At 41.1% G+C, this 15,065-nt stretch overlaps 1 protein-coding gene across 1 annotated transcript in view; it reads left to right on the top strand.

Moving 5' to 3' along the window:
- LOC308305772 (dynactin subunit 1-like) overlaps window positions 1–7,270 on the top strand; it is a 121,103-nt gene extending 113,833 nt beyond the window's left edge. Inside the window, exons 24-27 of the mRNA XM_080750641.1 lie at window positions 3,013–3,199; window positions 4,153–4,226; window positions 5,199–5,288; window positions 7,040–7,270. Coding sequence (XP_080606767.1) covers window positions 3,013–3,199; window positions 4,153–4,226; window positions 5,199–5,288; window positions 7,040–7,177 — 489 coding nt within the window. The 3' untranslated portion in view covers window positions 7,178–7,270. The remainder of the gene's footprint in view (window positions 1–3,012; window positions 3,200–4,152; window positions 4,227–5,198; window positions 5,289–7,039) is intronic.
- Window positions 7,271–15,065: the final 7,795 nt, after the last annotated feature.

Raw genomic sequence — 15,065 nt, 5'->3', positions numbered from 1 at the left:
TTAATAGTGTGCACACATGATATGGAACCTCACAGCATCTGTGGTTGGTGGCAGAGTCTCTTGGGGACGACTTTTGCAGAATAACTTTACTTGTGCTTTGTTGCATGAATCAGGCACACCATAGATCTTACAAATGAATCTTTCTGATGATGTCACGAATCACGATATCTTCTGTGAAAGGGCCCTTCCCAAGGCCAGCAAGATCAGTGTGATGATGTTCGAACACCTGCCAGGCTGTCTTCTTTCCGTGGCCGCTGAACTGAGACACACTGTCACATCCAGTAAGGGCATGGAAGGCAAGGAGTGTGTCCAGTTGATCCTCAGACAGTATCCTGTGAATTTCATGCACTGGGAAAAACTTTGGGTCCTTTGATATCCCAGCTTTCATGTAGACATAGGCACATCTGATTTTGTCAAAGTGAGCAAGCAGTAGTAGAAGCACGTCTGTGTCACGTGCTGACATGACTACTGTTTCCATCAGTGCATGGACACAGTGAAGGATCAGTTGTGTATCAGCTTCCTCGTGGACACTCCTTGCCTGCCATGCCCTTACTGGATGTGACAGTGTGTCTCAGTTCAGCGGCCACGGAAAGAAGACAGTCTGGCAGGTGTTCGAACAACATCACACTGATCTTCCTGGCATTGGGAAGGGCCCTTTCACTGAAAATATCGTGACATCATCAGAAAGATTCATTTGTAAGATCTATGGTGTGCCTGACGTTGATTCATGCAACAAAGCACAAGTAAAGTTATTCTGCAAAGGTTGTCCCCAAGAGACTCTGCCACCAACCACAGATGCTGTGAGGTTCCATATCATGCGTGCACACCATCAAGCAGCTATATGGAATCAAGCTCACCTGCCACACCCCGATCTTCCTCCAGTGGAGGAAATGGGATGGATGATCAAGGAAGGCCAGTTAGTGCCATGGCTACTCTGTCTGCCACCTATGCCCAAAGCCTGCAGGGAGTTCACTTCATGTGGGTGTATACAAAGGAGTGCCTCAGCCAACGCTGCAGCTGCATATGTATAATAGATTGTACTAATGGGATTTGGTAATTTTAGAGAATATCAGCCTACTAGACTGCATACTCTAGACTCTTAGATGTTGACAGATTGATGTACTTGTGCTGGCTATAAACGTTGTAACTGCAAAAAACTCAACACTTGCCGGAACACTGAGGAAGACTGTGAATAAGCTGCCACAGTAAGGATTACAGTAAGAAGTATTCCCATGTACATTTACTTTTATTGATATGGTAAAATACTATTATATTATATTATTATCCATTATTCTATTCAGGAAAAGTGGAATTGGATGCATGCAGCTGCAAGATACCTATGACATCTGCTCAAAATATTGATGACTATATATAATTTGCATTGTTGATAGATGCCCCCCGAGCGCCCAGATGGAAGGATTATATCTCCAAACTGGCCTGGGAACGCCTCAGTATACTCCCAGAGGCAGTGGGGGAAGTTGCTCAGGATAAGGACATCTGGAAGTCTCAGTTGGAACCGTTACCCCCGCGACCCGATTCCGGATAAGCGGTTGAAGATGGATGGATGGATGGATGGATGGATGGATGGATGGATGGATGGATATTAGCAAAATCTAAATCAAAAGAGTTTTGATGAATAAAACCATGGTTCATCCTGCTTTTGTTTCTGTTTGACGAATTATGCATCAATAACGAACCTTTTCTGCTATACATGTATGAGTTTCAAGCCATTTATTCACGTCTGATCTAAAATCAGGATAACATTTCAAATTCCCCAAGTAGGCTAACCTAGAAAAACACATTTAGTTCAAGTTTCTACCTTGTTTAGTCAAAAAGATTTGCACTTAAATAGATTTCAGCCTTACAGTGGCGGCCATGTTGGATTTCTCAATTTTGAGCCATTTAGGAACATTTTTGAGCATTATATACAGCAAATTTGGATTCAGCATCCCTTAATACCCCTAAAACAGTAATAAATATTCGCAAAATGCCTTCGGGACTTTATACAAGCATATTTTCAGAAATTCTGCCTTGTCTAACACCCTAGGTGGGGTTAGCAAAAGGGCCTTTCTATGTGGATTTTGCATGTTCTCCCTGTGTCTCCTAGGGGAGATACCCTCACAAAAAAGTAATCCTGGTCTCTACACTGCCTCCCCCTGGCCACCCGGGGCGCCTGATGGAGGGGAAAAGAACTGGTTGGAATAACGTGTTCCTTCCATGTGTCCAACCGGGGGAAACTCCCCCGTCAGGTGAAAAGAAGCAACTTGGAGTCCTCATGCATAGAAGGAAACATGACGTCAGTCCATTGCTCTACCCAGGTTGGCAGAGGGAGTGTAGCGCCCAGGATTACATTAGATAATTGACAAAAATGGGTTACAAAATCGTGGGATATTTTTTCTTTTTTAACCCATTTAGGCCTAGAATTATTGAATGCTTTAACCAGTGAAAAATAGCAGATATCCAAGCTCACAGCGCCGCACCGAGTGCCGCACTGTGAGCTTGTAGATCTGCTATTTTTGAAAAAGTCGTGAAAATGTGTGCAAATCGAACAGTTGTAACTAAAATTTTGCTCCTGGGTGGACCCTGAAAGTAAATATTTTGAGATGGGGGTCCGTGGCCAAATACATTTTGGGGGTCTTTCATATGAAAAGGGTTGAGAACCACTGACATAGTAGTCTCTCAACAGACTAACTGAGCTCCAGTTAAGTGAAAAGGACCTTTTTCTTTGACAATGGCTAGCCAGATTGCTGACATATAGAAACGTAGGTTTTTCAAAAAACCTTAGAAAGATTCAAAAGACACTTATAGAACCGGGGTCAAAATTCTAATTTTCACGATTTTCTCAAAAATAGCAGATCTACAAGCTTGCAGCGCGGCACTTGGTGCCGTGCTGTGATATCTGCTAATTTTCAATAGTTAAAGCATAAAATTATGATAACACAATAACGTGTACCCATTCTGAAAATAAATAACATGATTTGTTTTTGCTCTGTTCTGGTCTCCTCCGTGAAGGCTGAGAAGATGCGTGCCCAGCTGGCCTCCCTGCCCCCCCTCCATGTGCCCAAGCTGCCCTCCAAAGACGGAGGGCGACCCGAGGTGGTGTCCAGCGCTCTGTACCGCAAGACTGACCAGCTGCTGGAGACGCTGCTGCAGATGAGCGCTAACGTCAAGGTGGTGGACATCACAGGGAAGTCTCCAGGTACTCCAGCGTTGGGTGGAGGAGGGTGTTTTTTTCTTTAGGAAGGACCGCACAGGAAAGTGTTGTAAGGGAGATACCCTAGTTTCATTCGGGCTGCTTTAGGTTCAGCAAATGCAAAAATACAGCAAAAGTCTGTGTATTTGAAGATATTGTTTTGTTTTACATCTATATACATACATATGTGTGTGTGTGAGTGCATATTTTGTATAACCAGTAAGACTCCCTAATCGGGAGATAAGCGACCGTCAAAAATGTGTTTGAAGAAATCACGCCTGATGGAGGCGCTGTATGGGACAGGTCCATGTTGATGACATGAGTGTAGACATACTGTGTACCGATTTGCGTGATTTTAGGGTAAAATCTGTAGGAGCGGTTTCCAAAAATGTGTTTTAAAAAATCTGCCTGAAGGTGGCGGTAAATGGGACAGATCCATGTTGATGACATGAGTGTAGACATACTGTGTACCGATTTGCGTAATTTTTGGCCAAAATTGTAGGTGCTGTGTCCATAAATGTGTTTTGCAAGAACCGGCCTCATGGTGGCGCTAGAAGAGGGTCATGTGAGAATTGATGGGTTGTGGCTGTAGTTTGGTAGGCAAGGAGTATGTGTGCAAAATCTGGCATGGATCGGGGCAACCGTTGCGGAGATATGAGCAGGGGAAAAGTGTGACGTGACAGACAGCTGGTCGAGGTTTTGATAGTAAATGCGACCTGACGGACATCGGTATGCTTGTATTATATGTATGCTTTGAATAATGTGATTTACCGGCCAAAATATAGTAAATTAAATACATGGATTCATACATGGATGTATGACTTGAGATCAAATTTGTGAAAATGAAAACTGTTATTGTAAAATATAGAAACCAGGGAACAGGCAAATCATTTGTCTTGCTAATGTACAAGAAAGACATCATATCCTGTCACATTTAAACTCATTGTTTTGTTTTGCAGTTTCTCCCAGTGCTCAGCTCCTAGAACAGACTGCTAGACTACAGTCCCTCAGTGACACACTGGACAGGCTGAAGGTGCACACGCACACACGTGCACGCACGCACACACACACAAAACAAATGACAAGTAGTGTGTGTACTAGCACTGAGTGAGACAAGACTGGTCATGTCGGCTCCTAGAGATATAATGGTCACCCACTGAGATTTGTATTAAATGTCATATTTGTAATGTACTGTAATGAGGATAGAGCAGTAGACAGGTTTCAAGCTAATCATTCAGTATAGGTCATACTGTATGTTGAAATGTATTCAGTGCAGTGGCTTAAAGGGATATTCCACTTTCAACAGGGAAACACCTTATGGGCTTTTCTCCACACACACACCCATTGTAACTTCAAACTCCATTTTAACCATGATAGATTCATTAAAAACACACATTGTTTTTTTCTGGTGACTCATACTACCCTCCTAATACGTGAGCAGGCTGTGTTTTTTCAATAACTTTTTTTCATTTATTTTTAATAATTATTTGGGAAAATGGAAAAAATTAAATACAAAAAATAATTATTAAAGACAAATGAAAAAAGTTATCGAAAAAACACGGCCTGCTCACGTATTAGGAGGGTAGTATGTGTCACCAGAAAAAAAGAATGGGTGTTTTTATTGAATCTATCATGGTTAAATTGGAGTTTGAAGTTACAATGGGTGTGTGTGGGGAGAGGCCCTGGGCCTGGAAGGCCTGGTAACATTTACATCAAATATCTAAATATTGAATCAAGCAAATTAAAAACTGTTCAGGGTGTTCATAAAAGCCTGATTAGACGATAGAATTACCAAAAGTATTTTTTGAAAGTGAAATATTTCTTTAACCTACTCATCAGTGACATCGAGTCATTGGCAACACCTATTAGCTCCCAAACAAACAGCAAGTAGAAAGTAGATGAACATTTTTTTTGGAACAAACAAACTTTATGTGTCAGTGTGTCTGTTCAAGGAGATTATGTAGAAAAATAAAACTCCTCTTCTTTTGTTGCACCTCGTTGTCAGGATGAGGTAGCGGAGCACGTAGTCAACCAGCAGCCAGGAGCTCGAGTCTCGTCGGACTTTGCAACATTTCCCTCAAACTCCTTTGTAAAGGTAAGAGCGTCATGGACCTGGACCCAAGTGTTACATGTTTTCTACCATTAACCTTCACTCAACAGACACTCGAAGGGGAATTTTCACATTTTGAACCTATAAATCCGATGTGAGGAGATGCCCGATGACTTCAAAGACCTTGTTTCATGTCATCTGGCATACATTCTAGTAGACACAATGATGGGATCTATGTTCAAAATGAGCAAAATTCACTCTCTAACTCTTTAAAAACCACTTAGGCCTAGAATTATTTAATGCTCTATCTATTGAAAAATAGTAGATTTACAAGCTCACGGCGCGGCACCGAGTGAAAAGGACCGTTTCTTTGACAATGGCTGGCCAGATTGCTGACATAGAAGCATATGTTTTTGAAAAAACCTTAGAAGGATTCAAAAGACATTTATAGAATCGGGTCAAAATTCTAATTTTCATGATTTTTCTAAAATAACAGATCTACAAGCTCGCAGTGCGGCACTAAGTGCCGCGCTGTGAGCTTGTATATCTGCTATTTTTCAATAGTTAAAGCATAAAATAATGATACACAATAATGTGTACCTGTTCTAAATGGGTTAACCACGGCAAGATTCTACTGTCAATACTTTAAGTAAATTCACATTCACTGCACGGCACGCTACACTTAACCCATTATAGCCGGGAAAGCATCTGTGTAATTATTTTTATTTTAGCTATATAGCATCATACTTTTTTTTAGATCATGGGTGCCCACTACTCACAATCTACCGTTTGGGAACCCCTGTTTTAGATTAACCATGGTTCTCAGAAATGGCAGATACCGATAGGCCTATACAAGCTAAGCTAAATTGTCTCTTCTCGGGGTCCCTGGCACCAAACACTTTCTAATGGGGGGTCCACAGCCATATACTGTAATATTATCGATTTGGGGGTCCTTGACATGAAACGTTTTGAGAACTGCTGATTTAGAAGGCATTTGTAGAATCGGCCACAGGTCTTAAAGGACAACATTGTTTTTTTTACAACAATGGTTCATATTTTAGATTGTAATTAGAGAAAAGAAAAAGTGAGTGTTAAAATGTTTCCATTTGCTTGTTTTATTGTTTTATCGCGTTTACCGTGCTAAAATGTGGGGCATGCGTACGCATGGGGGCATGCGTACAATTGGCTAAATATGTCTTTTTAGACACAATAAGCCAGCAGTTTCTTTATTGCTATTTACAGTAACACTTCTAGCCCCCATAAGTCACATCCAACCATGAAAAGTTGCGTCATATCTTGGGAATGGGCTAAAGCTGGTTGCACACTGCACCGCGGTCTTTCGTTGCGTTTTGGAAATCCGAAATCCGGAGGCCAGGGAGAGAGAGAGGAAAGAGAGAGAGAGCAAGGGACTCAGTGCGACAGCTGCAAAAATCGGAAAAAAATCAAACCTGGTCCGAAAATAAATACGAAACTGACGGCAGTGTGCAAAAGTGATTGACATAACGTGAAGTAGATTTTGTTTATTGCGCGCTCCGAAATTCACTCCGATATTCGGCCCGAAAAACGCAGCAGTGTGCAAAGACCTTTATTCTGTGTAAAATGACCTATTTACTTGTACGCATGCTCCCAACCACTGAAATAAGAATCTCTAAAACAATAGAAAGAAGTAAATGAAATAATTTTAACACTCATCTTTTATATTCTTTAATTGCAATCTAAAATATGAACCCTTGTTGTAAAAAAAACTAAAGTTGTCCTTTCTAACTGGGCCTCCTGCTCTTGCTCTCCCCACGCAGGCCAAGGAGGAGAGACATGGGGACACGGTGCTGGTGGGTCGGGTCATGGTTCCGTGTCCGCGGGGCCAGGAGCAGGTCCACCGCCTGGTGCTGTCCCAGTCCCAGCTCCACAGGGTGCACAACCTCCTGCGGAGCTAGAAGGACCCTCCTCCCTTCACCCCCTCCTCCCTCCTGCTTCCTCTCCTCCATCCAGGGACGTGCTGGGCCCCTGATTCAGCCCGGGAAAAAGAGTTGTAGAGGCCCTCATTGCGCGCTATAGAGAGAGAGAGAGAGATCTCTCTCTATAGCGCTGCTGCTACTCAAAAGAATTGCCATTTCAGATCATGACAAGTGACAAGCCAGTGGGCCAATTACATTTATATTTCAGTTATATTTCGTCGTTGTCGGGTGGAAACCTTGTATGTCCAAAACCGTTTGTTTTGTATTTATCATTTTAAAAATGATTTAAACTAGTGAAAACAGCCGATCTACAAGCACACAACGCCTCGCCTCGCACCGCGAGGCGTTGTGTGCTTGTAGATCTGCTGTTTTCACTACTTTTGTGCGACAGCCTTGTATGATGAAGCAGGGCTTTACTTTGCGAAAAAATTTACAAATTTGAAACTTAGAGATACAAGGTTTCTGCCCGACAGTGACGATTTACTAATGGCCGGCCTGGACCGGCCGGGATTGAACTGGCCGTTCGGGAGTTGTCCCGCTTTTCCCAATGGCCAGTGACGATTTACTAATGGCCGGGATTGAACCGGCCGTTCGGGAGTTGTCCTGCTTTTCCCAATGGCCAGCACGTCCCTGCCTCCATCAGTATGGCTTCACACTCCAAGCCTCCAAACGGGGCTTCACTCTGCTGCACTGGTTCCCAACCTGTGGGACTCGGGACCCCCTGAGGGGTCCGCAAATTATAATTTTTTTTGGGGGGGTCCCCGGATGATTAACTTAATGTGGAACATTGTTCACTCTCTCAACAGTAAACAAACCAACATAAAGTTTAAGTGTATAGAGGGTATCTGCACATTTCTAAAGTGGCAATTTAAGGACTTTTTAACAAATTAAACATTGCTGGCCAAATTGTCAAATATTAGAGGCAGGAATTGTGGAAATTCCATAAATTAGAAAACAAATGTTTAAGAAGTAGTGGAAATAGCCGATCTACAAGCTCACTTCGCGCCGCGCTGTGAGCTTCGGCTGTTTTCGTTGTTTGGGTCCGGGGGAAAGTTTTGGAACCACTGCTCTACTGTAACACTGTCATCAGTGTTGCTAGGTGAAAAGGTATTTTTATTTTTTCATAAGGAAGCTGTGAGTCAGTTGTCACTAGAATAAGTAGGCTGGGTTTGCACTTTTTTGAATTATAGTTTTTATACATTTTAAATTGCCAATTATCCCCCCCCCCCCCCCTTTCCCCCAATTTAGCCATTATGCCAATTCCACACAGGATTGAGTTTACTCTCTTTGATGAGTTTAAAGATGTGCGTTCAAATCTGAATGGAGTACGGATGTTAAAAAAGAAAGGATAGAATGCGACTGAATCAATCACAAAACATATCAGAGAACGGCATGCAGATTCAGTCATATATATATATATATATATATATATATATATATATATATATATATATATACAGTATATATACCTTTAGCTACATGACCGCAATATATAACACCCTGGTCAAGCCGGTCCTACTATATGGGGCTGGCGTATAACCACAGGCGAAATGAGCAAAGTCAGCTCTTTCCACAATGGCTGCCTAAGACAGATCTGCCGTATATTGACCGAATTCACGTTACGCAACTTCCTGGTGCTGACGTCACGGTTGAAGGGGAAAACCCTACTAAAAGCCCATAGAGTTAACACAGAAATCACAAATTTAATGCAATTTCCGAATAGTGAAGTATAAAATACAGCTAGCATGATCAAGAACACAAGATAGTAAAAGGCACAAAGCGTTATAATTTACTTTACCGTTTGAAATAATGATTTGTTGGCTTTAAGTCCAGCCATTTCTGTGTTATTTTACCCTTCACAGCTGATGTCAGCACCAGGAAGTTGCTGAGAAATTTGCAGAGTGCGCGTGCGTGGGCGGGCCGTGAATAGGGTCTATTCTGGCCCAATATAATATCTAACAAGGAACTCCACAAGAAGACACAGAAATTAAACACCGTCGCCTGAGATGGCTTGGGCACGTACTTCGAATGCCCCCAGAGCGGATTCCCAAAGTGGCCCTCAGATGGACACCACTGGGGAAAAGGAAAACGAGGCCGACCTAAGATCACCTGGCGCAGAACTGTCTAGGCTGAGTTGAAGGTGATGGGTCTCTCATGGGGCACGGCACAACTGGCCGCCAAAGACCGCGATAGGCAGAGGAACATTATCGAAGCCTTATGCCCCATAGGAGGCGAAGAGCATACGTAAGTAAAAGTAACATGACCGTGAGTTACAGTACAGAACTATCTACAATATGTATTCATTCATTATTCACGTTGCAGAGAGAATGTCAATTCGGTGTCAAATTGAAAGACTTGTGGGGGCGCCCGCTGGCCTACCGGTCCAGGCGCATACCACATAGGCTCTGATGCCTGACAGCGTGTTGCGGGTTCGAGTCCCGATTCCGACGACGTTTGCTGCGTGTCACTCCCCATCTCTTACCCCGTTTCCTGCCAGTCTACTGTCCTATCAACAAAGGCATAAAAGCCCCAAAACAACTCTTAAAAAAATTAAAATAAAGACTAAAAATAAAGCCCCTCTTGGTCCTGGAGTGGATGGCATACTATGCTACTATCTAGCGTGGCATGTAGGGTCAGAACTGCCCCCCCCCCCCCCCCCCCCCCCAAGCACCATGCATTCCTTTATGTGCTACACAGCTGCTGCTGCAGCTGCTGTTGACGCCACATGTATGCAATGTGACTGTGTCTTAAGTATCGGGTGTTTATTATTTTATAATGTCCTGTAAAAGGGAAAGAATACTGGTGAGATTTCAAATGATTTCACCCAGAAACAATGGGTATTTTAAGCGGTGGTTTGCTAACTGAACAAAATCCTCGAGGCACCTGAACAGGCCTTTTGGACTGCACAGAAAGAGAAATGTTAAAAACGAATTTGGGGTGGATTTGTTTCGTTAGCTTTTTTGCTATTGCAGATTTTATTATGTTTTATTTAAACAGATTGAAATTACTTTGGAAGTCGCTTGTCATTAAATTATTTAGTATTTATTATGAAAAATAAAGAAAAATGCCAGTAAGTTATTATTGCTGTACACTTTTACATGCTTATAGTATATCCTACCAGCTGTGTAGGTAACGTTACTGTTTAAGACACCTCAGAAATATATATTGAATTCATGTTATTATGTTTGGTAAGAGACTCATTTTACTGTGTACAATTAACTTGTTTCTTTAGCCTTAAAACCTGCAGAGAGCCTTGTGGTAAAGATTTGTCACCTGCCTTATTTGTTTGCTTTTCCATGTTTTTTTAGACCTTCGTCATAAAGCAAGACAACATCTTTGCCAAAGAATCCTTCATCATCACCACATTTGCCATCACTGATTTTGAAAGGCTTCAGATTTTTTTTATTAAACCATACTTAGATTTATATTGTTTAATGCATCATTAAAACTATTTATTCATGTTTACACAGTATTGTAGAATCACAATACCTTCCTGTATTTTAGAAGTTCTTATATAGGCCTACAGTATATTATATATGAGCATAGTTGGGGTTGCGATATTTATTTTCCAAATCTCCTAAATTATTCAAATTAAGCAACAATCTAGATTAAAACAAGTCAGTAACATAACCCACTCAGTTATTCAAATTCAGTTATATTGACTTTTTGTGACTTTCGGCTTAGTTGTCCAAAATGGTTACTATTCCACTTGGCAGATCATTTCGTCACTGTCGGCCTTGTCGGGCAAAAAACTCGTATCTCCCAAGTTTCACATTTTTATGTTTTCTTTTTTGTTAAGTAAAGCCCTGCTTCAACATACTGTCGCACGAAACTAGTGAAAATAGCCGATCTACACCTCGCGGTGTGTGCTTGTAGATCGGCTATGTCCACTATTTTAAATCTTTTTTCTTTTTTTTTTGATAAATACAACGGTTTTGGACACACAAGGTTTCCACCCGACAACAACGATTTACTGGTGTGATCAGTCACTTTCTCAGCTTGTGTAAAACATTTGTATCCGTTGTCCATGATACTCAAATGGTAATCAATTATGCAATCTTCTATCCTTCCAACAGTATTTGTAACGTGTTTTTTCATAGTTATGTTTGGAACATAATCATATTACTATAATCCTTATGATATGTTCCATCATTACTGCCCAACCCTGCGCCTAATGCGTTGACAACTACAATTGAAGTATAAAATAAGTTTTTCTTTGTTTTCCTGTTGTACATGGATGAAGTCTTTCCTTCTCTGCAACCTTGTTATCCATCTTAACCTTTCCCAGTGTTGCTTCCCGCTCTTGCACCAATGTATAACCACTGATTAATAAAAGACATTAAGGCTATAGTGTCTCGGTGTCAGTCCTCACATGTCTGTCCTGAAGGAACATTAATCGTGTTTGTCTGTGAGGGGTTTTCCAATGCTGTATCCTTTGTGCCAAAGAATTAAGGATTAATAGGTGCTGAATGTGTTGCTATATTAGTTAATAATTGCAGCCTGCTATGTCATGTTTATGACACAATGTCAGTAAAGTGTTTACCATCATAGCCAGTCACTAATAAGTATCCAATCTAGAGTAGTTCTGAGCTAGGTCAATCAGGGCCAAACACTTCATAATGACTGATCAATCACTGACTCTTCATTTAGACCAGGGGTTTTCAAAGTGGGTGACGAGGCACCCTGGGGTGCCGCGACGGCAGTCCAGGGGTGCCTCGAGATCATTTGATAATATTTGGATATTTTTTTTGTATCATTTATCATTTTTTTCAGTCAGTTCTAACCAAAATTATTATCTCAACATTTTCCTCGCAACATAATCACTAAAATATTGTCACTGTCGGGCAGAAACCTCGTATTTCCAAGTTTCAAATGTGTACTTTTGGTAAAGCAAAGCCCTGCTTCATCATACAAGACTGTCACACAAAACTAGTGAAAACAGCCGATCTACAAGCACACAACGCCTCGTGATGAACCCCTGATTTAGACCACCAGGATATAGTTGTAATACATGATAATAGATGATATTGTGTTATAACCACTATTATATATATATATATATATATATATATATATATATATATATATATATATATATATATATAAATATATATATAAATATATATATATAATCTTTTCATGAATGAATGCCTTACTTGATTGTATAGGTCACAAAAGCAATTAAAAAGCAAAAAAGTATAACTTACTTTAACAGTTACTGCATTATAAAAGTAACTTCAGTATTCAGTATAACCACTTCACCACCCTCTTATAGGCCTACTTAGTAAACTGGACTTGAGTTCCTTTTGTACTTGGTTTATGTTGTTTTTTTTCCACCTCTACACTGAAGTCTCTTCACTAGCCTGTAGATTCACTCACTCGTTGGAGGAACAAGTGAATCAGATCTACAAGCTCAGAATACCAGTAAAGTCGCCGGAATGAAGCCGGGTGCATTCGGAAACGGAAATGCACAAAAGGCGCCAGCAGGCATTTCCACTGGGTCCAGTGTGTGCGTGTGTGTGTGTGTGCGTGCGTGCGTGTGTGTGTGTGTGTGTGTGTGTGTGTGTGTGTGTGTGTGTGTGTGTGTGTGTGTGTGTGTGATTATTACAGACATGGTCGATTCGCACAGGATTAAAAAAAAAACAGAGGACCTCAGTGATCTTTACACTACTTTACCTGGGGTCCTCAGGTAATGTTAATCCAACGCACATCGGGCTTTAGACGGTGTTGTATTCGTCACTGTCTGGCCAAAACCTCTTAAATCCATTTTTGAGGTTTTTGGTTTTTTGGCATAAATCAGGGCTATTGAACACCCTTTACATCTGAGTGTTTGTTAAAACAATATTGAACCAATGGAAAGTAGTAAAAAGTGCTTGGGACAAAACCTCCTAACACCACTTGAGCTCATTTTCCCGAGAATTAACATTTCTTGTAAAAGTGCGCCCCCTCATGGTGATGCTGATACTGCTGATACTGATATTGCTCAGCAGCTCACTGGTGAATCTAATCAGTTAATTAATGAGCGAGAGAAGAAAGAAAATACGCTAATTTGGTCAGAAGGAATACAATAGTTTTGACTGTGGCGTGTTCACGGGTGTGTTTTGAAGTCATATACCCTGTTTTTGGACAGAAGACTAAACCTGTTGTGTACAAGAGGAATATATGTTTTTTGTTTATTTTTTGGTTGCTTTTTTTGTAGCCTACTGCTGGAAGCCTGGAATGAACGTTCAGTAAAATCTCTGGAGTCTGTGAGTACTGTGGTCCAGTTTCTACTTTTACTTTGGATGTACAAACCACAGCAGGGGTCTTCAACGGGGGGTCCGGGACCCCTAGGGGGTCCTCAGAGTTACTACAGGGGGTCCTCCAAATCTTTGGTGATAGAACGTTTTTTTCCCAGACTTTTTTTTATTAAACACTTCAACCCATAGTCAATATTCAGAGATCTTTAGCCAAAAATAGCAGATCTACAAGCTCAGCGCGAGGCGTTGTGAGCACAAATTGACATGAATCCAAAATACACTGACGATCGTGCTGTCAAACGATGAAACTATATGGAATCTATGAAAAAGGTTGTGGGGGTCCCTGCTTCATCTCTCTCTCAACTAAGGGGTCCTTGGCCTGAAAACGTTGAAGACCCCTGAACTAGGAAGCCCACATGTTTTCACGTGTCAGAAAGAAACCCTTTCACCAAGCTGGTGTTTGTGGCAAACAAATTTGAGAATTTAAGAAAACTTTGCCACTAGTTACTATTATAGTAATGCCCAAATAAGCACTGACACCTTAGAACCCCCCACCCCCCACCCCTGAACCAAAAAAGAAAGACCTGCAGCCCACAAATAGAAATACACATATTTACAATCATCTTAGCAGAAAGAACAAGCCCAAATAAGTCACTTATAATAAGAAGACATGGCAACACTGCTTCCAATCAACCACATCAGTCCAACACACACACACACACACACACACACACACACACACACACACACACACACACACACACACACACACACACACACACACACACTTTTAGCAAAAGTTGTTTTAAACCACAGGATGTTTTCACAGTCATCTCGCTGCTGGGTTGCATCATGTGTTTTTTTCCCACTCCCCATGTGCAGCTCCAGTTATCTTCTGATCTTAACACCTTGATGAAATAAACAGATCTATTTTAATGTCATTTGACGTGTTTCCATTTGCCCAGAGAAAAATATGCGGTTGCCCTTTGCTCATTTCTCATGAAAAAAGGCAGTGTTTATTTATATATTTGTTTGTATATTATATATCAGTGACACTAAACCTGGACTGCTTTAACAAATGGTCACTTTTTGGAAGGCACTGCCAACCTAGTGCAGTGCCTGCAGTCAAAGGGCTTTAAAAAGTTGAAAATGTTTTCAGAAAATGTCTGAAAAAAAATGTCTGATTTAATGTGCTTATTTGTTTTTTTGTTTTTGTTTGGATCCACATTAGCTGTGCCCTAAAGCACTGCTTTAGTCTTCCTGGGTCCACATATAAAAAAAAACAGTACATACATTTAAAAACATACATTCGAAACATACATTAAACTTAATAATGCAAATCATTTTATGAAAGCATATAAGACTAGAAGTGTTTAAGACCACACTTGCGGTGTGGCAAGAAACCAGTACCATTCCAATTCCCATTGAAAAGCAGATTTCACCTTCATGGGTAGTATTAAACTTCGAAGTCAGATAAGGTACAACTCAATGTTCTGCAAATCCTGTGAAAATCTTGCCATGAATGGCAGGACTTGTGATGTTTTGAAATGGCACATCTGTACTAGACAACCACCACACACGGATGGCTGACGGTACTGTCAAAAGCAGCAATGGGTGTTCTTAATCGT

This window comes from Nannobrachium achirus (genome assembly GCF_963921795.1).
Source record: "Nannobrachium achirus genome assembly, chromosome: 20".
Taxonomy (NCBI): domain Eukaryota; kingdom Metazoa; phylum Chordata; class Actinopteri; order Myctophiformes; family Myctophidae; genus Nannobrachium; species Nannobrachium achirus.
Note: the sequence above shows the minus strand (reverse complement) of the source record. Positions and strands in the feature narration are given on the sequence as shown.